We start from the raw sequence: 27935 nt of genomic DNA on the forward strand, positions 1-27935 counted from the left end.
AGCAATTGTTTTGCTAAAGGATGCTGCCTCCTGCTTTTGGTACAAGGCCTGAGACATGCTTTTCCAAGACAAGTCTGTGGGATCACTCTATTCTGACAAAAGCAGTAAAAAAACATCACCTGCTGACTCAACACTGCTTCCCTGAGGGCTTGATGGGATCTGAGGTAAAATATATCCTATTTATAGTTTCACAGAGCACCAGATTATGCAGTAATGAATAATTTATTTTATTGACATTTTATTTTTTGCAGAATAGACATTAACAGTAACATCTGTAGAGCCTAAATTATAAGTGGAAATCATAAAAATTCACTGAAGTATAGATATCTAAGGGATTACATGGGATCAAATCATCCTAATATACAGTTTAAGTGCATCAACATCAAAGAAATTATTTAAAACAGGACATAAAACAAGAGAAGGTTTACTGAGTATCACAGGGATCCAGTCAGAAAAGCAGGACATTAACTTTTGGTTTGGTAGTTATCTGCTCTGTGTCACAGTTTCCTACATTTGAAGTTCCCGTTCTCTGGGCTGCAAGAGAGCAGGTGGGTGTGATGTTAAAGTGAATGTGCACAATGAGGAGACACACCAGCACCACTCCACTTCAGCCCTCTCCCTTCTTGCTCATGGAGCGCCACTGAGTGCCACCTCGGATGAGATTGTTCTTTCTCTGTCAGAGGAATCACAACTGTGTAACTGTCTAAACAGCAGCCAAAGAGAGAGGAGAACAATGGGTCTGTTGGCCTGGTAAGGTTTTGCTGGTTGCAGCTTTCCCTGCTGAAAAAGCTCCCACTGCAGTGCAATGATAAGGAAAGAAGGTGTTGAACAAAACTTTCTATCTATCTGCTTCTGAAGTTCTTCCTTCCAAAGCAGAGATTGCAAGTACTGCAATATTGGAAACTATGCTAGCACTGTGGGAAAAAACATTCTCCTTCCCAGAAGACTTCTCCTTCCTATCTTTTTGGTGGTTTCTATTATTCCTTTGAAGTGCTATAGCTGGTAGCTGGTAGCTGTATTTCTGTCCAGACCATACGGGTTAGGTGGGAAAGTATTTTTTTCCAACACAGCAATGTCACCTCAAAAGAAGAAGAATTTGCCTTTAAATGGAGTAGGCTTATAAAACTTTGGGTTTGGGAGTAAGACTCAGCCTTCATTCACTGTAGGAGGGAATGGTGGGACTGAATATTCTATTACTGAGTAAACCACTGTATGTATATATACTTGTCTTCTGTCATTGGAGTCCTATATCCCCTGTTTCACAAGTCCTACATAACTGTTAAAGGGCATGAAAAAGTTATAGGCAGAGAATTTAGAAGAGAGGTTTTTTTCGGAGGTATGCCATGCCCAACGGGGAAAGCAACAATAGAGCAAAGCTAATCTCTCCTTTTAACTCGTGCTGATTTTCAGAACTGAAAAGCTTACACAGAAGACCTCCCTGTGGATTTTCTTCATGATTTCGCTATGGATCCTGGTTCTATGTATACACAAGTGTTCTCCTTCCTTTCATATGTGCAATGTAGGTTTAATATTTTGTCCCAACTTGCTTTGGTTTTGCACTTTTTTTTTCCTTTTTTTCTCTTTTATTTTCCTTTTTTTTCTCTTTTTTTTTTTTTTTTAATTTTTATTTTTTTATTGGAGATTATGTTTGGCGAGTGACGTTGCCAACTGCTGCCCATTCTGGAAAAGTGTTCAGCTGGAAGAGTCTAATTCCCCAAGTGTTGATTGCCACCGTGACAACAGCCAAGCCAATCAGGTTTACACCAAGGCCAGCTTTTACCTACAAAAGCAAAATGCATCAAAGCAAGATCAATGACAACTTGATAAAAAGTAGTTAATATGGTAAAAAAAAGAAAATAGGGTGTGTGTATATACGTATACTGACTTACATATATAGTGATAAATTATGTATACTGATTTCTAAAGCCAAAAAAGCACAAAGAGTATTATATATTAGAGTATACATTATAGAAATATTCAGAAGTGATAGTTGGAAACTGATGTAACTCATTGGAAAATTGCTTAGTTTGTCACTTAAACTTCTCAATCACATAATCAGAATAGGGTCTTATACCACATATAGCAGGGTGACAACTATATGACTTACTGTGGAGCTATGTGATAAATCTACTTTCTCATGCTCTCCTGTGCTTAACAGGTCAATGCAAAGGATTGTCTAGTCCTGTTCTTTTGATACCTCTTTAGACAGTTACATTCATAAAATTAAAGATGAGAAATGTGTGTATCCTACAGCAGATGTGTGGGTGTTCTTAACCTGATAGATTGGTCACATAACAATGGTGCAGATCAGCATGAATTTATATTTGCATCAGTATCATAATTACTATTATCATTATTATTGGCTGCTGGATGTGGGGACAAGGTATTGAAGTCTCATGAAGCATGGGAGGATATAATTGTTCTCAAGACTCACCATATCTTTAATCTGGCAGTGCCCATAACTGAAGACGATGGCATTTGGTGGGTTACCCACTGGCAGCATCACCGCAAATGAGATACACATGGTGACAGGAATCAGGGTGTATAAAGGGTTGATAAGCAGGGTTTCTGACTGGAATGAGGGAAGGAGAGAGATGTTTCACTTAACCAATAAAAGCCACTGCTTACAAGTAGGATGCAAGGGCCCTCTCTGTTTTATTTGTTGTGGTGGTTTTCAGGTTGGTTGTCTTTTTAGGAGAATAGTGCTATAATTTGGAGTTAGTTATCCTCCATGGATTTCTCTTGAGACATGTCGCACTGAGGGATTATGGAGATTGCTACTATCAGGCTGCCTTTGCTCTTTCTCGCACTTGTTCTCCGTGCCATTCTGTGTTGTGTCTTATGGATCTTAACACTGATTGCCAACATAGTCTTCAGCCAAGAGACGTCACAACACTTCCTGTTGCTGAAGATACTGAGACCATTGTGTAATGTCCGTCTGAATGGTGGTTAAGGAAACTTGTTTCTCGTCATCCAAACTCATGTGACAAGAAGGCAATGATGAATATTTTTTACAGTGGTCTAAGGAATTGTTCTTCCACTGCAGCCTTCAGCGGTGGTGAAATTTCACATTTTAATTTACATTGCTATGGTGTGGTTTTATGTTAGAGGGAAATGGAAGGATTCACAGGGCTAAGTTCCTTTTGGAGATGGAAGTGTCTCCAGGTTACTTTTAGAGTCAAAAAAGAAAGACTGCCTTAAAATGGCAGTACAGACTGCTTAAAGTAGATTACTGCTCTAAATTTATCGTTAGGGGAGTCTGTTTCTGCATGGAGCAGAGGTAAATTTGAACTCATAAACCATACAAACATAATTATTTATTTTCACCTGACCATATCTTTGTATTATTTCAGAGCTGTTCACAGAGTGCAGTTTGGGACAATCCTATAGAATTGTTATAATAGGGAAACATGGTTAATGACCTGCATTCTTGGTAGCAAAAGCTTCGTATTATTTAAAAGAAAAGAAATTACAGTTCTCTGTAACTGCTATTCCAATACAGAACGAAATCCGTATCTCTTTCCTCTGTCACCAATCTCTCATTTTTTTCCTGTCCGTTACTAATATGTCCGCTTTCCTTGTTGGATGATAGTACACTTACCAGATCACCCCCTGGAGCACATTTCAATCTGATGTAAAATTCACTACTACAGCCTTTTCTTACAAATAATGAGTGGGTGACTACTAACAAATGAACACATTTAAAATAACATTTATAAGAGTATCTCAAGCTTTATATGGACTTCACCTATCTTCTTGATTGCACCATCACTTTTTCTTAGACTATGGATCCCTCAGCACAGAAGCTGTATTTTTACTTTGTTCAAGAGGTATTGAATAAATTTCTTGGTGCTAAAATATGCTTTTGGCTGCCCAAGTTTATTAATTTTCCTAAACCCAAGACTGCAGAACAGTAGCTTGGGAACCGAGGCTGGGTTTCATGCGATCAGAGTGCCAATACGCTGACATATTGAAACATTCCCATGAGCCTGTTAGGAAATAAAAGGCTAAAAATGTCATTGTTTTTACTCACCATGCTGCATAAAATAGGCAGAAAGATGGTTATGGCTGCTGGATTACTAACAAACTCTGTTACCAGGGACACCAAAATGCAGGCCAGCAGAGTTACAGCCCAGTAGGGAAGGCTGCTCAGGGACAGCATTTGGCGTCCAATCCATGTAGAGAGACCAGAGGTCTGGGGAAAGGACAGAAGTACAAGAGTGACTAAGCACTTAGTTCATAAAACACATTCTTTTTGGGGCAGTGTGAGAATCCCACCAGCAAATAAACAAAGTTTAGGTCAATGCTTATTGCATTTCCTTTTGTTCGGTAAATTGGATTTCAGTGCAGTGCCTAATAAACAGTTGTCCATACTAACAAAGAGATACATTTGGCAGTTAATAAAATGAATAGTTACTAAGGCTGATATTCCCTTTTTCTTTAGCATGTGTAGTATTGCAAATTGGTGATAAAGGATTGCACAGACTGGGTAGAATTAATTTTGAAATTGAAATACACAAATTTAGCTGTCTACATATAGGAGTCTATAGAAGACCTAGATGTGTATTCACAAAGTATACTGAGTGTGGATATAGTCAGCAGAGCCTGGATCATGATTTTTCCAATCAGTGCAAGGAGCTTGACTCAGTTGCCTAAATAGGAGCATCCAGTGGCAGCTGAGATGTTTCCTCTCTGTCTGGTTAGCTGCTAGTAGAGAAAGTGTGAGGTCTCCCTCAGATCCTGTGTCTTCCAGGTTTGTGGAAATAACTAGATATTCTAAAGCATCTGAGATGGCAGTAGATGCCTATCCTTACACAATCAACTTGAGGCCTAACTATCTTCTTGTTAGCTAGATAGCTCTCCATTGAGTGTAGGGAGTAAGGGCTAGGTTATATATACAAACCTGAAAGTATCAACATTGTAATTCCAAACTGGGGAGCATACAAAGGGATAAAAGTCCAGGTTTATATATATGTATATATGCATATATATATATTTAGGAAGGAAGATAAAATCTAAATCAGTACCTTGCATCCAGCTGCTAAGGCATAACCCCCTCCAACCAACACTACAATCTCCCAGGGCATGGTCTTCTGGAAGTCCTTCCAGGTAATGATGGGATCCAGTGTGTTAATTTCTGTTGACCTTTCATTATCATCACCTATATCAAAACAAAGCAAGTTAGTGACCCATATTGCACTGGTCTTTTTGCAAAGATCTTCATGTTTTCCACACGAATAGGAACAATGTAATATCCATGGGAGTTATTGTGAGTACCATCTGTGAGAGAGGTGAAGAAAAAGTGTGTAGCCTATTTTGCTGGTTAGCTTGGCCTCAGAGAATGTAGCATATTAATCCCAAATTCTCTGATTTCCCCTTGGCTGCTCTGTTGATGGGAATAGTTATATACATCTGTGTTTTGTTCTATAGATTTTTGAAGGATCATGGGATCTGTTGTGTATATGCATGTGCAAGTTATCTGTAGACTACAAAAATGAAGTTACAATGGGATTATTTCCTCAAAGAAGAACATTTTCTTTCTCCAGTAAACTGTGAAGCTTGATTAAGTGCATTTTTGTCCCTAGATTTTATATGCAGTCATAATTTTTTTAGATGCCTGAATATTTTCTTGAAGCAGGAGTTACAGAGCAGCATTTTTCCTAAATGTTGCTTATACATCAGTATTAAAAAAACCTCAGTAACTATATACATTTGTAGTTGCTACATAAGACCCTATGCAGGCAATTGTATTTTCATATGTGACAGCTGAAAGCCTGGCACAGCAAACTGATCAATACCTCTCAGTGCTAGCCAAAAGTGAATGTGAAATGACAATGATCGTTATTATCAGGAAGACTGTGAAAGAAGCATTGCCCAAAATTGGAACTTTGTCTGACCTTTACTGACCTCTTTTATGTTTACTTGACCAGTGATTTCTGCTGTATAAGTGACGACCAAATTATTTACTAGAACTTATTGTCAAGTGATTTTGCAAACATACTTCTCCATATGTAACTCCATCTCAATCTTTCCTAAAACTCAATCTTAAATTTTGATAACTCTGTAAACGCAGAGGAAATGGTGGCCTCAGATACAAAATCTGTTTGTAATCTGCTGGATGAGACAATACAAGTTAAATCAACAAAAAAAACCCAGGGATATGATGTAGGAAGGGCTGGTATCAGAGAAGAAACTGAACCCTGACCTTTCACAGTAAAAATTTATTCTTGAAAAGCTTTACAGACAACAGAAAAGTGTCATTAAAGGCACTGGAAAAACATACCAGATCTCTTTCTTGCTGCATCCTCCTTGCCTTTTTCCCTTTTTCCAAAACATGGCTTTTTTGCTGGAATGAGGAAAAGGAGAAAACCAAGAAATACAGAGACAGTGGCATCAGTCCGGTAACCTTTCCTAGGAAAGAAACAGAGTGTTAAGGTTTATGGATTCAAACAAATTATTGTAGCTGAAGTTGTATTTCCACATCTGAAATCTTACTAACAATCCACTAGAGAAATGTTTGCATATCAAGGATACAGGTTTGATTTTTTCCCATTTATTAAACCAACTTCAATCACTGCTCAACAATTGTAAACATTCCAGAGAAAAAAAGCAATCCCTTTTGGTTTACAAATCTATTAACTCAGAGGTACAGAAAAATTGTTTATTTACTAGGAGCAAGAAACAGTAAACACATACTGGGGAAAGCCAAACCCAAGTGGTATTTTAGAAATGAACTGTAGATTGATTTCAAATTAAATATTTAAAACTCAGTCTGAAAAACTGTTTTAAGGACTGCTAGACCCCAGAGATCCTCAGGAAATCCCAGTGTTAGAAATCGTTTTTCTGTCAAAATTAGGAGGAAAAAATAAAATAATTTTATGCAGCAGAAACTTAAAAAAAAATTAAGTTCGAATCACTTGTACATTATGCGTCATAGTTACTTTCAATATAATCTGTTTCAACATTCTTTAAAAGAAAATTTATTTGCTTCAGTCACCATTCTGTGTAATATTTGATTGAAATAGACATTTTTGGTCAAAATTTATCTTCACAAAAATACATTTTCTTGTTAAAATTATTCTTTCAAAAGAATTTTTTAAATTTTAATTTGAATTGTAATTGCAATCTGTTCCAGTAGTAGCTTCTCTATGAATGCATTAAAATGTTTTCACTTCAAAATCTGACCCTCCTTTTTTTTTACATTTGAAATATGTTTATTTTACTTTCTCTAGTTAATTCACTCTGCTTACTGAGAAAGAATACAATTTGCCACCATGTGAACAGATATGATTTAAAAAGCAAAAAATCCTAATTTTTTAATAAAGGCTTCATTTTTCACCACCTTTTAAAAAGTGTCCAATGAGGTTTTCTGGCCAAAATTATTACCAAAAATCAGAAGATACAAGGCCATATTTCTCTGCAGTTGTTTAGGGAATTTCACTTACTTCTCAAAAAAAGAAGACCATCCTGGTACAAAGCCAGGCTCTCGAGTAAACCAAAGCAAGGTCATCAGAATGAAGAAAAATCCAGTCACCATCTCAGGATAGCTACAAAAATAAAATATAAAATAAAATAAAATAAAATAAAATAAAATAAAATAAAATAAAATAAAATAAAATAAAATAAAATAAAATAAAATAGGAATTCAATCCAAGGTGTGTCTGAAAACCCAAGAGTAAATTACTGAAGTAAGAAAGTAGAAATTTCCTCCAACTAAAAGGATAAAAAGCACACAGAAAACAGAAAGGAAGATTAGTTTGAATTAAAGAATTCTACATTTAGCTACCAGCTGAGAACCATCTAAACCCAGTAAAGAACAGGCTAAAAATATCAGTCTGTATTTGCAATTCAGTCATTCCTAAGCAAGACCTGAAGGAAAATATTTATAAATACTTGTTTTGTATTTACATTATTATCTGATTAAGTGTGGTAACAAGGTAAAGTTCATGTTACTATTCCACTGTAAACACCTTATAATGCATTTTTTAAAAATGCAGAAAGCATAAGAGCAAATTGCAGTTTAGATAAGCACAAATATTTTAAGCACATGAAGTAAATATTAGTTTAAAGGTGACCTGAGGATTCAGAGTTTTAATTTATGATATATTTAAATTAAGTACGCTTTCATATTTAGACATAGTCTGAACTGTCTAGATTCAGAGCTGATCATAATTAGCAAGTTGATCTTTGAAAATTTCGCTTGAACATAAAAATGTTGTGGGAAGAATGGATTTTATGAGGTGTCATCCCTTTTGAGAGATGAAAATCTTGCAAAATCCTCTTTTGAAGAGAGATTTCTTGCCATCATAAAAAAAAATATCATGGGCAACTGAGAGGGCTGGACATCTCATGACACAGGAGACTGCTGCAAAGCCTTTGCCAACAGTGAACTATCCACCAAAATAAGCATATGCCTGAATTAGGAAGGGGGTTCCTTTAACGATTTAGCCCAAAGGTAGACATAAACCTTGACTCAGATGACCTTTGGACCCTGGTATAAATATGAATCTTTCCTTTTATTTCATTTTCCTTAAAAATAAATAATTGAGTAAATAAATGCATGCTAGTAACAAAGTCTTTGATTTTAGTTCATTTTTGCATTTAGTTCTACCCCTATCCTGGAAAATAAGAGAAAAAGCTGACAGGTTAAGAAAAATGAGCCAAAGGCAGCATGGAAGGCAATATGAGAGGATGGTCCAGCCTAGAGAGGCATATTACTGAGGAAAGCAGGTTCTTTTTACCTAACATTTCCCAGTTTCTTATATTCTTCTTGAATTCTTCTCTCTGACATTTCTTCACGTTTGGTCTTCTTCTTCTTGCTCACAGAACAGGTCTCCTTAAAACTGAGGCAGATAATGCAGTAAAATTAGACGAAGACATCAAGTGAAAAAAAAAAAATCATAAAAAATAAAAACAATGAGGCAAACTGAAAATTCCTGTTGCCAGTGGATGCTGGGAGAAGATGTGACTAGGGCAAGACCTGATGGCAATGGAAAGGAAATTATTGCATGTGATCTTTGCATAGTCTAATTTTCAGGTCTTCTGAGAATCAATTCTAGACACAGTAGGAAGGTCCCCAGGGTGCTCTGACTATTCCTGACTGGCACCACAGAGCCATCCCAAGCTGTGGCTTGGCTCCCTTCACGGAGGCTTCCTCAAACAGCTGGCACTGGCCAGATTTTTCTGTGACAGAGGCCAGCTATCAACAGACTTTTTTCATGGGGGAACTGTATGCTTTTCAGTCAGATCAGAAGTATCTAACACATACGTGAACCAGTCTGGCTTTTGAGCCCAGGTTTGACTTGAATATTCAAGGTTCACTGTAAGCAACAGACGAAAGCTGTGCTGAGGATCCCAATAGCTTTCATGACCTGTCTACTACTAGTAACAACAGCTGTTTCTAAACCAGGCACAATCAGTGTGGCACCAAATTGCCTCTGACACAGAGGCCAAGGCAATCAGCCTAGTGTTTTGTCCTGGTGAAAAATGCTTGTATTTCTGCCAGGGACACATAACCACAAGCACATTTCATAGCTGAATACATTTAAACCTGCTATACATTTATATGAAAATTAGGTGAAGTTCTTGCTTTATTCAGATTGCCTTCATACTAAAACAAAGCCTGGTCATTCCTCATTGAAATTAAGATATGTGCAATTCACTTTAACCTTTTCCTTTTCTTCTTTCCAGTAGCATTACTTTCCTGAACTTTGAGCCACAGATTTCTGCTTTTCTACTCCAGCTGTCCCACAGAGATACGTGGAGTGGATTGAGAAAGCTCTGCAGCTAAGCCAGCATAAAACAGGCTGCAGCAGCAGGCACTTCAGTGACTGAAGTATCATGAGAGCACAATGGCCTGCTTTTATAGTTCCTGCTATTTTAATACCTCATTTGGTACCCTGGTTAGATATCTATGCCATAGTCCTGGCCAAAACATGGATTACAATCTCTTCTTTCTCCTCCTCTGCTTAAGGCCAGTTATCAAAGGAATTTGCTTAGCTCAAGATGCAGTCAGGCCCTGTCTGCTTAACAAAAGTTCTTAAACAGGCTTTTCATTTCACTTGTAAATGTGCATCTATATGACACTTATTTTTAGCATACTTAGCACTGCTTTGCATTGATAAGTATTTAAATTTCCTTGCAAAGCTTGCTGTTAGACTCCAGTAAAATCCAGCAGCACTAATGTAGCTTCTAGAAAAGGAGAGCTATTTGGTTTATAATGGCCAGTTCTGTAGCAACAATTCTAATCTTAGCTCTGCTTTGTTGGCAAAATTGCTTGGTGGGTCCATTATCCTTCCCTTTTGACTTAGTCTAGATCCTCAAAAGCAAGTCTGATGTGTTATTCCAACTGGATCAAGTAAGAACAGATTGACGACACTCGGTTTCCTAAGAAAAGAACATGAACATTACGGGAATTCAGTAAACATTTATGTACAGGCATTCAGCAGCTGTTTCAACATGTTACAAGTGTTTTTAGGCTTAGGAGGATGTGAAGGCAGAGTATTGTAGCCAAGCTCCTAACATAATATGTTCTTTAATGAACTACAGTGAACAGGAATCAGAGATTAAGGAGACTTGGAATCAACCAGTACTTCTCAAAAAGTTGATAATGCTTCAGTCTCTGGTATTACTTAGAACAACAATAAACAGCATGAGGTCTTGGATGCAATGTGGAATTTCATTTATTACAAAAAAAAAAAAAAAGCAATTGAGGGTCATGTTAGGGCCTGTTTCCTCTCAAGATTAAAAAAAATAGACTTATTTTAGCCTTTTAATTTGGAACTAGAAGGCCGCAAGGCTCAGGAGACTGACTGAGAGAAGAACATGGATCTATTCACCTCTAAATTACCTTTTCACATCTAGTCAAGGTCAGCAGCAAGCAAAAGTCATTGTCATTTTATTCATTGTCTTAGGTGAAATAAATCAGTGATGTCAGCTCACCTTACTTTTAGGAGTAAAGTAAATCGAATTAAGACCGCCTTAATTCTGAGTAAATGTGTCTGCACCACAATTTAATGCAGATTAACTAATCTGCTCTAAATGCATGTATTTAGTCAATTTTCATTAACTTTGCTGAGTGCCTCTGCAAAAAGAATATGTGGTACAAATGAACTAGAAGGCTGAGCCTTGTTCTTAGTTTGGGGCTAAGAGACTTACAGGTATCAAAAGGTATCTGTCTCTTAGGCTGAGAGTCCTTTCCACTTTAAATAGAAATACATAGGGGGTCTGTTTACCTTCAATTTTAACTGGTCTTACATTAATTTCATTGAGCTGGGAGTGGATCTGAAAAGTAACTCGTTCACTTGCAGTTATTTTTTTATTCATCTATTAAGCTATACTTTCCCAAAAGAATTTTTAACAAGACTTTTGGTCCACAACAGGATCCTCATGGTCATGAGTGTAAAACAATTGGATGCACAGTGAGGCTTTCCATCCGCAATACCTAGGCACTTCACTCTCAGGCAGCAATACTGTACACTGCTGTCTGCTTATGCCATGCAGCTAAGCAGTAAGATTTCCCCCGGTAACTGTTCTGGCAAGAAGGAGGAGATTGTGCCTTAGTTTTTGTCATTTGCAACTTGAAACATCTTTATGAGACATGTTCTTGACAAGCCACAGATGCCCTACTTTTGTAATTCATGTGTCTTGAACAACCTGCACTCACTTGCAGCCCAAGAACAGCCAGTGCATCCAGAACCAAGTCAGGACCAACATGATGAGGGAGACAGGGAAACTGAACAAAAACCAGGTTCCAAAATTCACCACTTCAGCATTTGGGTAGTGGCTGTAAAAGGGGAGAAAAATAAATAAATAAATAAATAAAAGATGCATAAGAAATTAGAACAGTAAAAGGGCAGACACAGACATCTCTGATACAAACAGACCCACACACATGTATATGTACATATATTTGCCATAGCATGATAGAAAAAATGCATCAGTACTTATTTGCAACAGTTGCATTTTGTGTGCATAGTGAAACCAGCTCCCAAAGAATGTCAGTCACTGACCACATCTGATGAACAGATGAGCCATATAGCACCTTATGCCTATAAGACCAGATTGTCTGGATTGTCTAGCCTGCTTCAAAAATGCTTGGAGTTACCAGGCGGGAAATTTTGGCCCTACCTGTTGTTTTTCTTAAAGCTCTTTCTAGCGTCGGCAGACTTAAGAATGGTTTCACCCAGAATCTCTTTGCATGTCTTATTGTGGACCACACAAATAATTGCTATAGTCTGCTGGGCTCTGGCAAAGGTGTCTGATACGTGCATTTGATGGAACTGTCATAAAAGCAAGATCTTTGGAAATTCTGTAAAATCCAAATTGTTGAGTAAAGGATGGTTTCTGAAATTAGTTTTCTTTCCTACCATAATTTCAGAGAGAGAAATGAAGGATACCATGGCAGCAGTGGCAGCAGCAGCTAATCAGAATCAGGTTTGACCTTGGACATATCAGTGCATGAGAAGTACCATCAGTCTTTTGACAGAGGTAACATTCATGTCTTTGAGAGCTCTGGGCATATATAATAAATACTTAGCCAATCAGAGAGTTGCTTCCCATCTTCTCTGAAGCAAAAGTGCAAGGCTGTGTTTCCAAGTTTGTTTATTTTTGCATTGCACATTGAGCAGCCCAAATACCTCTAGTGATGCCTTCAGGTTCACCATAAGAAGTTGCTTTCTAAGAACCCATAAAACAACTTAAAGCTGATTTTATAAGATGTCTTCTTTTGTGAGCATTTCTCCTTGCCTTCTTTGTTCTATCTTCATCGCTTTAGTTTTTACTTTTCCAGGGTGCCTGCTGCCTGATAATAAGTTTGTAAAACCAAAAGAAGTTGCTGAAGAAACTTAAATGATGAGGAATTTTTGGTTTGCGTGGGAGAAAGACACAGATATGTATTGACTTAAGCTCCCCCTTTCAGCCATTAATGATTAGTAATAACATTAGAGGAGGAGAAAAAATTGCCCTCAGAGATACTGTCTTACAAGAGTTCCTTGAGGTAGTAAATATCCCATGGGGAAAGCCATAGAGATGATAATGACCCCACCGCCATTCTCACACAACCACAATATCACTTACTTGTTGAAGTGCTCTAAGAATATGAGGCTTGTGGAGGTCCCTATGATGGTTGTCAGTCCCCCAATGGTTGCAGCGTAGGAGATACTCAGTGAGAGGCATTTACAGACCATGTGGTCATGTCTGGTCTGATACCGGTATTTAGTGCTCAGTTCCAGTTCTGAGGGCTTAGGAGGCAGGACCAGTATCTGAGTCTATAAGGGGATACATTGAATCAAAGAAAGCAGGTGATCAGAACAGCAGCCCACCTTGTTCTAATGCCATGGTGATACTGGTCCCAGAGAAACAAGAAGTTTTTGTAAGAGGGGGCAGATTTTTCTTCACAGGGTTAACTGGCATCAGAATGAGAAATCTGTCCAGGGGCCTGAAATTGCCTGGACTGTGGCAGAAATGTAGGACAAACAGTAATAGGACTTCTGGCTATGGTTTGGGCCGGCTCCAGTTCTGACTGGAATCTCAGCGGCGTACTGAAAGCCTTTGTGGGCTGCCAGGCAGGATGCCAGTACTGCAGCAGTAAGAATCCATAATCTTTGAGGCTTATGAGCAGCCACCAGACAAATACTTGGTGGAATTTTTTTGCATGTATACTGGGTCAGGGCCTCTAACTAGGAATAGAGTGCTAGTGATCTCAGAAACAGCTTGAAAAAGTCTGTGCAACGGGAATATGGAAGAAAAAGCTGCAGGAAAATATTTCTCCAAAAGCAGTTTCTTAGTAGTGACAGGAAAGTCTCCATGTTAGAATCAAGAAAAAGACAGCAAGAGGTTCAGATTTGTTGAATTTGTTAATTTGGATTTGGGTTTATGTAGTAAAATGAGAAATGCTATATGTTCATCATCATCCTGAGGGTACCCTGGCTAAAATCCCTGTAGGTTAAAAGTGAAGTGAGTGTATTTGTTAAAAAATAACCACTGAATGCCTATGGGGAATGGGTATAAGAGGAAAATAAGCATTGGGAGCAGCCTTTTTTGAAACGATACACTCAGATTATTTTGAACTGCAAATGCAAATTCTTGTGTATTGATTTTAGCCTAATCTTTCCTGGACATCAATTTATATTATTAAGATACTATGTAATTGTAGTCCAAACAGAAATCACATTCTTGGGTCCACTTAAGACAAGTAGAAATACTAGAATGGACTGATGTAATGGAGGATTTTGAGTGTGAACTTTTGGGAAAACAGAAAGGAGGTGGATATTAAGACTACCTAATGAACTGGCTGAACAATTACGTGGTCCATGCCTGATGCTAATTTAGTTCTGAGTAGGATATTGTGTGTCAGAGGTTGTTATTTTTGGGTTAGGCTATTTTCCAAGGAGGCTTTGCAAAAACAAAGGAGGTAGAACCACCAAATAAGAAGGGAAACATGATCATATTCCTGAATGCAAAGCCAAATGAATAGTACTAGCCTTTGGGGGAGGGTCTTCTGAAAATGTATGTGCTGGGGTCATCTAAATGGGAGTAAGAACTAGCAAAGGGCCAAACCATGGCTGCTGTAAGATGATGGAGCACGATTCCCTGTAACACAGCTTACAAGGAACAAATATGAACCAGTGGGAAGCAAGTGATGTTCACATCTGTCTTTTCCCTCAACCACTGGGTCTAATATCTCCTTACCTGAGGTAGGTGCTGCCCATTGCTCTTAGAATTCATCGTTCCAATAGGGTTGGCTATCATGTGTACACCATTCATACTCTGTAAGAAGGCAAATGCCTTGAGATTAGCCTTTCTTGTGTTAGTAGGAGCACTTAGATTAGAATTGATGATGTTTGGTCATGGGATTTGGGGATCAAAAAAAACCCAAAACCAACCAAACAAAACCAAAACAACAACAACAAAAAAGGGGAAAAAAACACAACAACAACAACAAAACAAACAAACAAACAAAAAACCCAGCCACCAAACCAACAACAACAAAACCCACCACAACACAAGAAAACCTCAAATAAACAAAAACCCAAACACTAAAATTTTAGCTGTAAACTTTACACTGGGGGAAAAAAAAAAAAAAAAAAAAAAAAAAAACCAACCTGATTTTATTTTAAAGTGATCTTAAAAGTCATATTATAATAAGTTTAGGTCTTGTCCCTCTGCCATGTAACAGAATCTAGTAGATCATTTGATAGAAGCTATGACTTTGTGATATGTGTAGATTGTTCTAGTAACTGCGGTGTCTCAGCTTGAAGAAGTTAGCAATACCTGGACAATAAAAGATCATATCTGAACTTGCTAGAAACCATATGTAATTGTTAATTTGCTGACTGGCTTTCAGGATCTCCAGCAATAAGTATAACAAGCACTACAGAGTTAATGTTCCCCAACCTGATTTGGACTGACAGGTTAAATACAAAGCAGGACGTTCTGTGATACATACTCTCTGCCAACAACCACTACTTTTTTTGAAATAAAGGAAGGAGTAGTTCATTGCAGAGCTGTGTGACACTGCTCTGATAGTTCCCACATTAGAAGACAGCATAGCTCAGAAGATACTACCTATAACAATACCTTTGGGTGCATCAAGGAGCTGAAGTCAGTAGTAGTGGCACTAAAAACAAAGAAAGGAAAATATACTTTAAAAATGCCTGTTCACCCACCTCCCTCAAAAGGCACACATCATGGGTAGGAGGAGCAATATCTGCAGGAGAACTAGTGCCTATTGAAATGGTGAAGAATACTATTTATTAACACCTCTTAGGTGGCATCTTGGCCAGATACTCAAGAGTTGTCATTATGTTTCACAGTTCTACCTCTAGATCTGTAGCAATGGTGTTCCACCTCCATACAAGAAAAAATTTATATTCTGGGTAGTGTACACTCCATTCTAGGAATGGACTCCATTCACAGTGGAGTGAATCACCAGACAATCCAGCACTACCACTGTTCCGTTCTACTCAAGTTCTTCTCCCACCAACCTCTTCAATGCTGTTTCTCAGCACCTACCTCTACCACATTAAAACCTTTACTAAAATCTGTCATGTTTGGCATGTGGACCATGCAAATATACCACTGAACTTTTATTTTGACATTTAATACAGATCTAATTTCTGAAGATGTGCTACTTTTATTTTACCACTAAGTTTCAACCTCTTATTCAGTAATACTATTTTAATAATAGCTCTGTTATGAAATATTCCACACATACTCTTCAAGAGGCTTAAAGGGATTAATGGCAAAATGTCAAACTGAAAATTTGATTCTATATTGCATAGAAAATATGGCTTGGATAAAAAGAGGTAATAAAAGAGGGAATATTGGTGAACCCATTAGTCTCTAGACTAATAGAAACGTATTTTGCAAGTTAACTTCAGGTCATCAACATGTGCTGTTTGAATAACAATGTTTGTTTTAAAGTAAATTGTTTTAAGTGTAGCAAGAAATTGGTTCTCTTTGATTTTGAACACCTATGAACAATACAGAAGGAGCTCAAGAAGGGACTCTGCAATTTATTCTCACACCTTGTAAGAAGAGGCTACTCAGGATTTAGCCTATAACATAGTTTTAGGACAATAACTTTAAATATTTTCCTTTGTATCTTGAACTGCTGGTTAATTTGATAATTTGGCAAAGTAGTCCTTTCCTTGACCTGTCCATTCCACTTTACTAGATTTTACCCCAAATAGAGACCTGGTTGAAACTGTTAGTGTTTCAAACTTCTGAAGAACTTTGCCTCTATTGAAATAAATATTTTAAAGGTTGTTTTTTGGGGGGGGAGGGTTGTGTTTTGTTTGTTCTCCCTTCTCCTGCCATCCATTCTTGACTCTTGACAGTTCAGACTTTCCTCAGGAACCCTCTCTAAGTGTCTTCCCTCTGGATATGTCCTGTGGGCACTCCATATTGTGCTTGGATCCTCTTCATTACTGTGCCTTCAGAGGAACAGAAATAAAAATCTGTGGGCACCACTGTCTTATACAGCACAAACATAGGCTTCAAACGAAGATCTTTCAAACCCTGAGAAACATTTTCCTTCTCTCTAAAATGCCCATAGTGTTAAAAAATGAATGAATCCTGGGAAGCTTTAATGAGATCCAGACCATTACATTAATCTCATTTCTCATATAACCCTTCCTTGTCAGTCATGTCGAAAACATTCACTTATAAGCTTCTGCTTGCATTTCCTGGCTCTACTGCTTGGTTCATCTCATTGCAACCTGTGTAGGGCTCAAATCTCCAGTCGTGATGTACAGGGTTCATTCTTACTCCTCATTGATGAAGATAAGCTCCAGTGAAGGTTGGCCATGCTTTTCGCTGAGACCTGCAACAAAAGAAGAAAGCAGACCTTAGGGTAAGAACTGCGCTGAGCCCCTGGGCTACTTCACTGAATGTGGAGAACCTACTGCAAACAAAAGCTTGTCTGAACCCCCTCAGGTACTCTGTGACCCTTATGCATAATTTTATTGTGTCATATTGTCCTAATCACATGCCTCTGGCAATTAAACCACTATCATACCTATGTATAATAGACAAGGTTAGATGACATCATTTTCAGCCTGGAATCTGTCAATTGAAAGAGAGATTCTTTTCTTCCCAAATTCTTTCTTTCTAGGAAGGAATGAACAAAATGTACCTTAGAGCTCTTGATTTTTTCTTTTTTTCTTTTTTTTTTTTTTGGCATCTGCTCTGACCTGGGCAGCCTGGAAGGGCAGGAATAGAAAGGGCAAGTGTGGGATTGTCACAGAGCACACTTTGGGGCCTCTTGTACATTTCTTCTCAGAGTTTCTGAAAATTCTATGACCTAAGAGTTTATAACACACAAACTCTAGTACGTGCCCTAATTCAACATAAATAGTTTCCCAACCCCAGTTGTTCCATCACATATTGAAACCTTCTTTCATTTTTTTGAAGAAATATCAGAAAATGAAAAGAAAGAGTATGAGCCAGCATCCTTGGCAATACAAGTCAGACAGCTCTGACCTCAACAGAGTTTGAATAATGTGTATCAATGAGTCTAGTCACTGACAAACAAATGAGAAAAAAAATGGCCAATATTGACAAATACCTATTGGCTCGTTTTCTTCAATAATGGTGCTGCCTGCAGTACTGATGACCTCATGCTCCTCCTCAGCATTCACTAGCTCCTGGAGCACTGCCTCCACGATTGGCATCACCATGGCTGTAGTGGATGTGTTGGAAAGCCACATGGAGAGCACTGTGGTACAACACATAAAGCAAAGAAGCAACCTGGAATACAACACAGGAAAACCTTCTTGAGAAACTTTAAGAAATATTAAAGGCCTCCTTGCCTAATATTTTCATTAGTCAAGTGATAACTACACAGAGTATTTTTCTTTTTGTGGGTGCCAAAATACCATGCTATGTGCAGATAAAGTGCTGCCTTGTGCTGAGAACTGTCATAAGACCATGTACCACCGGAAGCCATTTGCTGCGCCATGTGGAAATCAGCATGTGATGTGAGAAACAGCGATTTTCATCATAGTCAGGATATAAACTTCATTTTGTATTTGCTAAACAACAGGCAATGAAGGAATAGGGAGACTAAAATCAGCGTCAGTAAAAAATAGAAAACAAAGCGACAACAAGCCAAAGAATAGGAGATGGCAGAAAGAGGATGAGAAAATCTGTAAGCTTTCAAACTCTAAAAGGAAAAGTGGGCAGGAAAAAGAGCCCAAACCAAGCTGGCTTCTGCCCATGGATGGGAAAGTCAGAGTTGTTATTTGCTCTTTCAAGCTGCTGCTGTCAAGCCAAAGTCAAAGTTTCACTCACATGCCCGGCTTTGCTCCAGCCATCATAACCATACGCAGTGCAATTCGCTTGTGGAGATTCCACTTTTCTACAGAAGCTGCCACACAAATCACACCCATGAGGAGCAAAGTCGTGTTCTTGAAATATTCAGCAGCCACCTGCATTAAGGGAAAGGGGAAAATAATCAGGTAAAAAACAGTAACTACCCTACACAGAGAGAATGCTGCATGCGAAGAAATATGGTAGTGTGGATTTTTTTCCCCTAGAGAAAGAACGATATGGAGCTGGAGAAAATGAAGAATTCATGAATCAAAATGTTCTCTTTCATCTCTTTCATGTTGTGTTTACAACTAACAAGTCTCTATAGCCACTTGTTAGTAGGTTTCTCAGCTTTGAAGAGTTCAAGAGAAATTTTGCTTCTTTGAGCAGAATGTTCCCTGCCTGCAGTTAATCACACACAGCTAGGCCCAGCCTGAAGTGGCCACAGACAAAGCCCTGCACTGAAGACAGCTAATTCATGTGCTTCATTTGCTTTTTCATTCTGGAGGTGTCATTGTCTATCTTGTTTGTAGTTCTTATGTCTTGTTCAACTGTTGGGCAAAATGTGGCATCCCTAGAACCTACAGCTTCAGGAAAAGTCCTTTGGGCCATACTCTCTACATGCAATTAATAAAGGTTGAGATATTGCTGTAATGATCCACAAACCCTGTGCTAAAACTTTTCACAATGGAAATCCATCTCCATTGCATCAGGAAAATAAGGCAAAGTTTCAAAAAAAGACAATTTTAATTTAAAGGGGATGAGAAAAAAATCATCAGCTGGCTCAGGAAAAAAAAAAAAAAAAAAAAAAAAACCAAAACCAGAGACCACACAAGGTCCTCCAAAGCAGAATTCTTGAATGCGTGGCTTGCTAAGATACAAGAAGGTGTTCTGTGAAGTGACTGCAAAAATAACAAATGAAGCAAACCAAAGCATTTGCACCCACATGTATATGTGTGTGCACTCTCTCTCATGAAAGCAAACAAAATGGGCAAAAATAAAAGTTCTAAACAGATGCTTGGAGTCTAGCTAATTTTTTCATTTCATTCTGATGCAATCCTTTCCAAGCTATTGCTGGAATATCTTTCCAAAAATATAGTTTCTTCAGTTTAAAACCATCCCTTTAACCAAACATAGGTGCCAGCATTTTAAAACAATTAAAATCAGCAGAAGCAGTATTTTTTCCCTTGTCCTCAGTTATACTGACGCCCCTATGTAAAAGTGGAAGAACAACACTAATGTTATTTTGTGAAAGCTGCACCAAGTTAAGGCTTTCTATTTATTTAACAAATCCCTTGGTGACCTAAATAGACTTGACTATAATAGTTGTGTGCCAGAACTTTTAAATATCGCTTTTCTGGCTTTCTTCCACTGGTTTCTTTCTCATTAACTTTCTTTATTTTCCTGCTACCTTGTTAAAAAAGATTTTGAACTGAATGAAAGGAATCCATCAAGCCAGCAACACAAAGAATCTGTTGTTCTCCTTCATTCATTTCACAGCCATTTTGGAGAAACAAGTGAATACTAATATTCTTATTAATACACACATACACATATATGACACAATGACTCATGTTCTTAAGCCCCTGTCATTTATTTGTAGTTTAAACTGCTCAGCAAGAGGCCTATGTTTCTTTGGCACTCCAGATCAGCAGACTGGAAATACTGCAGTAGGATGAGAGTTGTTTGTTTTAAAATATAGGGTATTATTTCTGTTGTTAAAGCAAATATTACATTCTCTGAAGTAGTCTCACTAGTCTACCTGTCATTTAATTTGATACTACACTGAATTTCTGTCAGGCTGCCCTTAAATTTTTCTTCTCCAGTATGCTGCAGAATTTTTTAATGAAAACACGTAACTACTTTACCCTTATGTTAGGAAAAAAAAATTGAAAATGTTTAACTGTATTGGTATGGAAATGTACCTGATTATATTACACAGTTGCTATACCACTGGGAGGAATAAGACAGGTCATAAAATTCTTGGTTCATGCTTGACTCCATCCATTTATGGTTACGCCCAGTGTTAGATTCTGTTAGAAATTCAACAATTTTATGGTTGCTATATATTCTTCTGTATTCTTGTCTTTATTTCTAGTCTTTGTAAATCAAGAATGATACCCTCTCATTCCAGGATTAAAAAAAAAAAAAAAAAAAAAATAAAAAAAAAAACAAGGGTAAAAAAGCTGTAGATGAAATAAAATGAATTCTTGGCATATCATGAAAGAGAATAAGAAAAAAAAATAAACCCTCAAGTAAGCAAATTCATATCTGATCATAGAGATGTTTTTGTACAGCTATTACAGCTATTCCTTTGCCTAGAACACATGACTACAATGTGGCACTAACGTTACAGCTTGGCAAAAAGACTAGACATTCACCTGGATGACAAAATTATTTAGTCTTATACCATAAATGGTAACTGTTTTTAGAATATGTAGCCTCTTGCCTGTACACAATCTATAATAAATACAATTAGAAGGAAACTTTACATTATATCCCAAAAGTGCTGTTTACAGGGTTATGGAAGAGGGAAAAGGTGGGATTCGTTGATGTAATAGGTTTTGGGAATTGTTTGAGATGGAGTAGCTGACAGGATGCACACCCCTCTTGGCTAATACAACCTTTTCTATACCTGTCTTCAGTAGAAGAAAGAGCTGCTTCACTCAAGTTACACATTACAAGATTAAAACCTCTTCCTCCCATACCTCTTAGTCTTGCTAGTCTACTAATGTTAGCTTTATTCAAATAATTAACTGAGAATAAGAATATTAAATGATGAAGAAGTGAACACTGGTCTGACCTCACTGGATTTCATGACTCCGAAAAGTGGGTATAGGAAAGCAGGAACCAAGGCTGCTGCACCAAGAGGTACTGCTTCAGAGACCCAGTATACAGCAGTCACAATCAGCACATAGGCACATGAGGCTTCCTGTAGGGAGAAACCACAGAGGTTAAGTGTTACTGCCCCACCACCTGTTGTGGAAGCCTTGTGAATATGTTCATAGTAGTCATCAGACTGAGAGTGCCTGGACTTAAAAAAAAATCAATAAGGACTGCATAAGGACCTCCTAAGGTACAGCTGTTTGAGTGTGAAATCTAGGATACCACCTGAAAGACCAACTCCAGAAGATGATCCTATTGAAAGGTGTCACATATGAACTAGGGCAACGCATTAGGATAAACATATTTATCAGCAAAACAATGATTCCAAGTGCATTTACAGATTTGTCTGATTTCCATAATCCAGTATTTACCAAATGTTCAACCATGACTCTTTAGACTGCGCATGTAGAACTGGTATTTCTACAGAGTTTTCTCTCTAATATTGGTCAAGAACAGGAACCTTTAGTTTCCATGAGCAGATAAGAATGTTCATGTTTGCCATAGCATGGACAAGGCTACATCGTGGGTCTGTTAGAAAATACTCTGAAATATTGTTTTTTATAAACACTTTGCAAACCTACATTTTTTGTCAGCTGATTTTATTATCTCGGGTAATTTCCACAGACCCTTGGAAGAAGATCAAAGACCTGAAGGACTTAAAGGTCATGGGTTAGTAGAGTTAAGAAAATTTGCTGCTTTCTAAGGTCCTGGTAGAGAAAACCATGATAACATCATCCTGAGTGTTCATGGAGAGCTGGTATGTGACAGAGAAAGGTGCTACCTGATGAATATTTTTATGGGAAAACATAGGTAGTCCATTAAGTCATCGGGTCTATTTTTTAGATAGATATGTCTTTATTTATGGTATTCAGTGCAGTTCTCCTTAGGTCCAGTTTGTTAGGCTTAGAAATCTGATAATATGTCCTGTTAAAAATTACAGAAATTACCCTCAACAAGTGTCTTTTCCTCAAATTTGAAGCTAGCTCCTGTACTAAATCTAATTGACAGTTCTGTGGAAGCTAGTAGGTCGACATTGATTTACACCAGCTATAAATCTACCTGTTTTTCAGTATTCACTGGATGTTCCATGTGAACTTATTGAGCCATATGCATTCACAGCTCATAATGTCTATTGTTTAGAAAATTCACTGTTCACAAATATTATTTGTGTGTTAAAATATAATTTCATTACTTTTGCTTCCTGATCAGATGACTCCCAAATTAAGCAGTTTCAAGAAGTCACACAAGCAATTCCCACAGATCCCTGTGCAAATTAATGAGCATCTATTAAACTTTTTTTTTTTTTCAATCAGTTTTGTTAACAAGGTGACAAAGCCTAAAGTAAGGCTACACAGGGATGTGCATTCAATTGAATGAATCAATAGCTCGTATATAAATTCATGCTTATACATGTCCCTTTTACATTACCCTTAGCAAGCTGTTCCTCTTTTCTAGTACAGCTAATTGTAATAAAAGGCAGAACACAGTCCAAAGAAAAAGTTAAGATAGGTTGCTATGTGCCATTTCCTTTACTTGCTTAAAAGTTGCAGCCAAGCTTACTCAGAAGCTTGGGTTTAAACTAGCTGCCAGACCTTGCTCTGACTTCTATTTCAGAAAAAACATGTAATATTAAACAGTTCTGATCCAAGCAAGCAGGGCCACCAAAATAACTGAAAAAGTTAACAGGCAAATGCAATTTCCTTGAATCAAATAAACTCCAATTACTTTAGAGACTATAAAGGATATCTGAAAGGCTATTGGAGAAGTTTAGCTCTGTATTATTACTTTATGAATGGACAAGTACTCTGAACTACACAGAAATGTGTGTATTTGTTTATCTTCATTAAGTATTATAGAAGAGTGCTTTCAGTTTTAAACTCTCCAGTACTGGTTTCACTAGTCCTCTATGATCAGGTCCTTCAGCAAAATATTACAATGAAAGGTTGTATTGTAGTTGTAGCTTCATTGCTACCAAGAAAAAAAAAAAAAAAAGTAAGAGAGGCTAGAGAAGTGTGGCTTACAATGGATGAAATGAGAGGTGTTTTGTTGTTGTTGGTGGTGGTGGTTTTTGGTTGGTTGGTTGGTTTTTAATATTCATGGATTATAAAGCATGCATTTTATAGAATGGAATTGCTATGCTGTTTGAAACTCCAGATCGGTGTTCAGTTTGTAACAACTTCAAGTCGTCACTTAAAAATTAAAATAATTGTAAAAGTTAGATGACAGTATCAGAAATTTTTAGTAATCTCTACTAGGAAGACAAAACTATTGTAGGTGAGAGTCACAAAGCTGATGGATTGGCTCATAAACATTAGCAAACTTGCTGCTCAGTCACCTTTAACTACATTATACTTCATGGTTGATATTCTGCAGAGCATAGGGTCATTTTTGTGACCTAGTGACTATTTGACACTTTTTTTTTTTAAACTCTTTAGTTTCTGCTAACAAACTACTGTGTTTGCATGGGCTCTGTATGACGTCTAACAGCTGTCTGGGAAGAAAAATGCCTTTTAATGAAAAAGCATTGATTTTTACTTTAAAGCAGTGCAAATATAAAATCCAAGAAAGGTGTTCTGCCAAAATTCATAAAATTAATTTAATCCTAGCCTGATTCCAAATTATTTTCTCACTCCAAAAATGTACTTCTCTTTAATATCATTGAGCATAGATAATTATTTTCTATTGCTCCTCTGTGTGTAGCAAGAAAGCAGACTGATAGTGGAAATAGAATAGGACAAAGAGGAGTTGCATCTCTATCAAAACCTAGCTGGGATGGGCACTGAGTCTTTGTATTTCTGACAAACTATGCTGTAATCAGTTTACAAACAAAACTAAAATATAGCACATTTTAAAATAGTATTAAAGTGGGTAGTAAGTACCAGAAAAAACAAGTTTAATAATCTCCACTAAAAACTTAATCAGCTTGTCTAGCAATTTTCATTATTTATTTTCTCAGTGCTTTAAACCAGCTCACTTCCAAGAGAAACCATATTAATCAATTTAAGTGAACTGAATTTATATATTTAATTAATAGTTATTGGAGCTACTAAGTACTGGACTGAAGTAGTGGCTGTATAATTTTAACTGTTTCACCCTTCTCACTTCTTGTTGTACAACTCAAAATTACTGTTAAGCCCACATCAGGGCTTGAAGTAGGTAATAGGAAAACGTGATATTGGAGGGACTAGCACCTATCTTCAGTCAGTCCCTTAGGGAAAAAGAAAAGAAGAGCTGAAAGGAAGCCATGGATAAAAATTCCATAATAAGAGTCATGCATAAAAATGTTTTAACTAATACATCAGAGGACCTCATCGTGATTAAAAAGAATAAACTCTATGTTGGAACGTTGCCCACTTGAGGATGTGCTTTGCATATCTTACATGCTGGCATGTGTTTAAGCTGTGTGAAGAAGAGGTAGTCCAGGCTCTGGACTAGTATCTTCGAGCTGATGGGTTTACACTACAGTTCTCTCCCTTAAGCTTGTGTAAATAAAAACAAATGTGACTAGAAGTATGTCATCCATGGCTGTTCAGAGCAAGTTCTGTGCTTTAGGGTTCATTCTGCTGATTTGGTATGTCAAGGTGTCAACATCACCTGAAGTTGCAGGTCTCACAGCTCACAGCAGCTCTTACTGACTTTTGAGGATTAATCCAGGTCTCCTTGATTGGGTTCAGTGTGGCCACAGGATCAGAGGTCATAGGAAACTGTGCCCACAACTGAATGAATTCATGTGGCATGATTTATGGTATCACCAGTGGCTTTGTGAAAAAAAATGGATGAAAATGAAGAGAAAAAAAAAAAGGGGGGGGGGGGGGTGGAGGGTGGGAAATGCTCACATGTTACTATTAACAATGAGAGAAATAGGAACAGAATGAAAAAGACCCAGGGTTTGTAAAGCACAAAATATTTTTTTCTGTATATGTTATGACTTGAAAGGCACTTATGCATGTCCTGAACCTGCTGTGCAAGTCATAGTTCAGGTATAAACTTCAGAAAGAGAAGAATTCAAGCAAAATTTATTCAGTTTGGTTTTTACCCAATCATTTCTTGTCACAAAATAATAGAAAATAAGCTGTGAACATTATTCCCATAAGCCATATCTACAAACAGTTCTCAGTCCTCATGCTGCCTTTGACCACTCTTGCCACTTGCTACATAGGTAATGCTCCTTTGACATTTCCAAATTTATGCTGATAACATGAAAGTAGCTGCAAGCTGATTCCCTGAAGAAATGCAAATATAAACCACCTGGTAATTCTGATCTCTAAAAGACAGAAATCTAACATAATTGTCTGAGAAATGAAAACATAAGCAAGTCAGCAGGCAACAAATTTAATCTTCAGGTTTAAGAAGTATAGATAGTGAATGGCTTGTAATAAAGTAAATACTGCACCAAAGCATTAGAATAGTGTATTGTCAACTGAGCTTATTTTGAGTAGATGCTTTCTTAACAGCATTACAAACATTAGTCCAACTCAGGGTCAGGTTCACAACTATACTTTTCCATCTATGGTCATTCATGTATATATAAAGTGGATGTAAAACATCTGAGGGCTTTTCATATCACTGTGCAGTAAAGCAACACCATGAGGTGCAGAGTAATAGTGCAGAGGAGCTTGTACTGTATTAATATAATAGCAATTCTTGCAGCAATACTGTTATTGAACTTCTGACACTCATATTAAAGAGTCACTAAAGAGTTTCCTTATTGCTTTCTGTGCTTCTGAATCCAGTAAGGAACAAACAGAAGTGACAAATTTTAGTGCAGTGAATCTCATGTTTCCTAGGAGAGGTTCTCAAGGGACATAGAACATGCTGAAGTTACAGTGCCACACAGGCACGTCAAGGAGTATCTGTTCTTACATTGCCATTCCAGTGTCACAAGCAAGATTAAACCCTTTTTTAAAAAAAAACTCTGTGAAATGGTGAAACTTTCAGTTCTCTGAAGAAGAACATGATTACCAGTCATTTACTCTTATGATACAGAAGAGATGGAAAACTACTAAATGAGGACAGCTGAGATATACATTGAACTTCAGAGCAGGAAAACTCACCCAAAGTGCAACATACAATTCAGTGGTGCAGGAGCATTTCCTTTCTATGGATCCTGTTTTTCTTTCCAAGCAAAATACTACGGTTTCATTTTTGAAAACTGCTATATGATTTCTAATCCTTTGCATTTCAATTTGATAAAGTAGTAGTATTAATAAATCCTTTGGTACCAGAAGGAATAATTAATCTTTAACAGGATAGAGGAAGGAATGGAAATTGCTACATTATTTGGCCAGATCTATGTCTAGCATTATAGAAGCACCACCTGCGGAAGTTTTGATTCATTGCAAGTTTTGATAACTTAAACATCACCATCTCTGCAAGGTAGGAAAACATTATTATTTTATCATTTACAACTGCAGATAAATGCATAGAGAAAAAGTAACCATGTGGCCAAGGGCACTCAGTAGCTCCAAAGTAACATCGGGAATTAATAACTGCATTCACTCACATTCCCTGGCCTGCATGTTAAGCACAAACTATTCCCTCATTTGGATTGTTGTGTATATCTCTAAACTATTGTTTATTGGCCACTGCCACAGCTGCAATGTTTCAGTAGTGTCTATAGCTGCTTTAGAATAATGGATGCCATATATGGTCCTACATGTCTGTCACTGAGTCTTAGCTCCTTCCTCACTTGAATTGCTGCTCTATAAACCCTCACTAAATTGACAGTCCCTCCATGCATAAAACTAATGACACTAAAAATATTCTTTTAAAGACCTCTACTTAAAGAAAATTTTAGTGGTTATGTTTGTACTGCTCCCCCTTCCACACACACGTTATTGTAGGAAGAGATACAATATTTCGCTTTAACTGGCTTTTACTAGCTTCACCTAGCTCTTTGGCTCTGCTTGTAACATAACTTGGGGTGGCTATGGTTCTTACTGTGCTGACTTCTCAGTGGCATTCCCAGTCCTTCAAAGTTTAAGTCCTTGATTTTTCTAAGAGCAATGCTTGCTTAAGTCTTTCCATTTCTTTTGCACACTGCAGGTTTATCCAGCATGACTATGTACTGGACTCAAAACTTTGTTATAAAGAAAATGAAAATGTACTTACACTGCTGGGGTATAAAAGTGGCAGAGGAAGCAGCAGAAGTGGAATGAGAACAACGAGCAAAAGATTCCTGGACTGGAGAATGTCCTTGATCATTGCCATACTCCTTTATTTTCTGGTGGCTTTCT

At 37.4% G+C, this 27935-nt stretch overlaps 1 protein-coding gene across 1 annotated transcript; it reads right to left on the reverse strand.

Annotated features, from left to right (window-relative positions):
* Nucleotides 1-1501: 1501 nt before the first annotated feature.
* SLC13A4 (solute carrier family 13 member 4) lies at nt 1502-27909 on the reverse strand (the record flags this gene model as incomplete). Its single annotated transcript, XM_082071439.1, has 16 exons — nt 1502-1780; nt 2435-2572; nt 4034-4195; nt 5028-5161; nt 6284-6411; nt 7446-7547; nt 8742-8843; nt 11666-11785; nt 13078-13268; nt 14692-14769; nt 15580-15619; nt 17272-17326; nt 18071-18252; nt 18796-18932; nt 21617-21745; nt 27811-27909. 16 exons carry the CDS (start codon nt 27907-27909, stop codon nt 1643-1645), a joined length of 1935 nt encoding a protein of 644 aa, XP_081927565.1. The 3' UTR covers nt 1502-1642.
* Between the last annotated feature and the right edge of the window lie 26 nt (nt 27910-27935).

This window comes from Streptopelia decaocto, assembly GCF_964273445.1.
Source record: "Streptopelia decaocto genome assembly, chromosome: 1".
Classification (NCBI taxonomy): Eukaryota; Metazoa; Chordata; class Aves; order Columbiformes; family Columbidae; genus Streptopelia; species Streptopelia decaocto.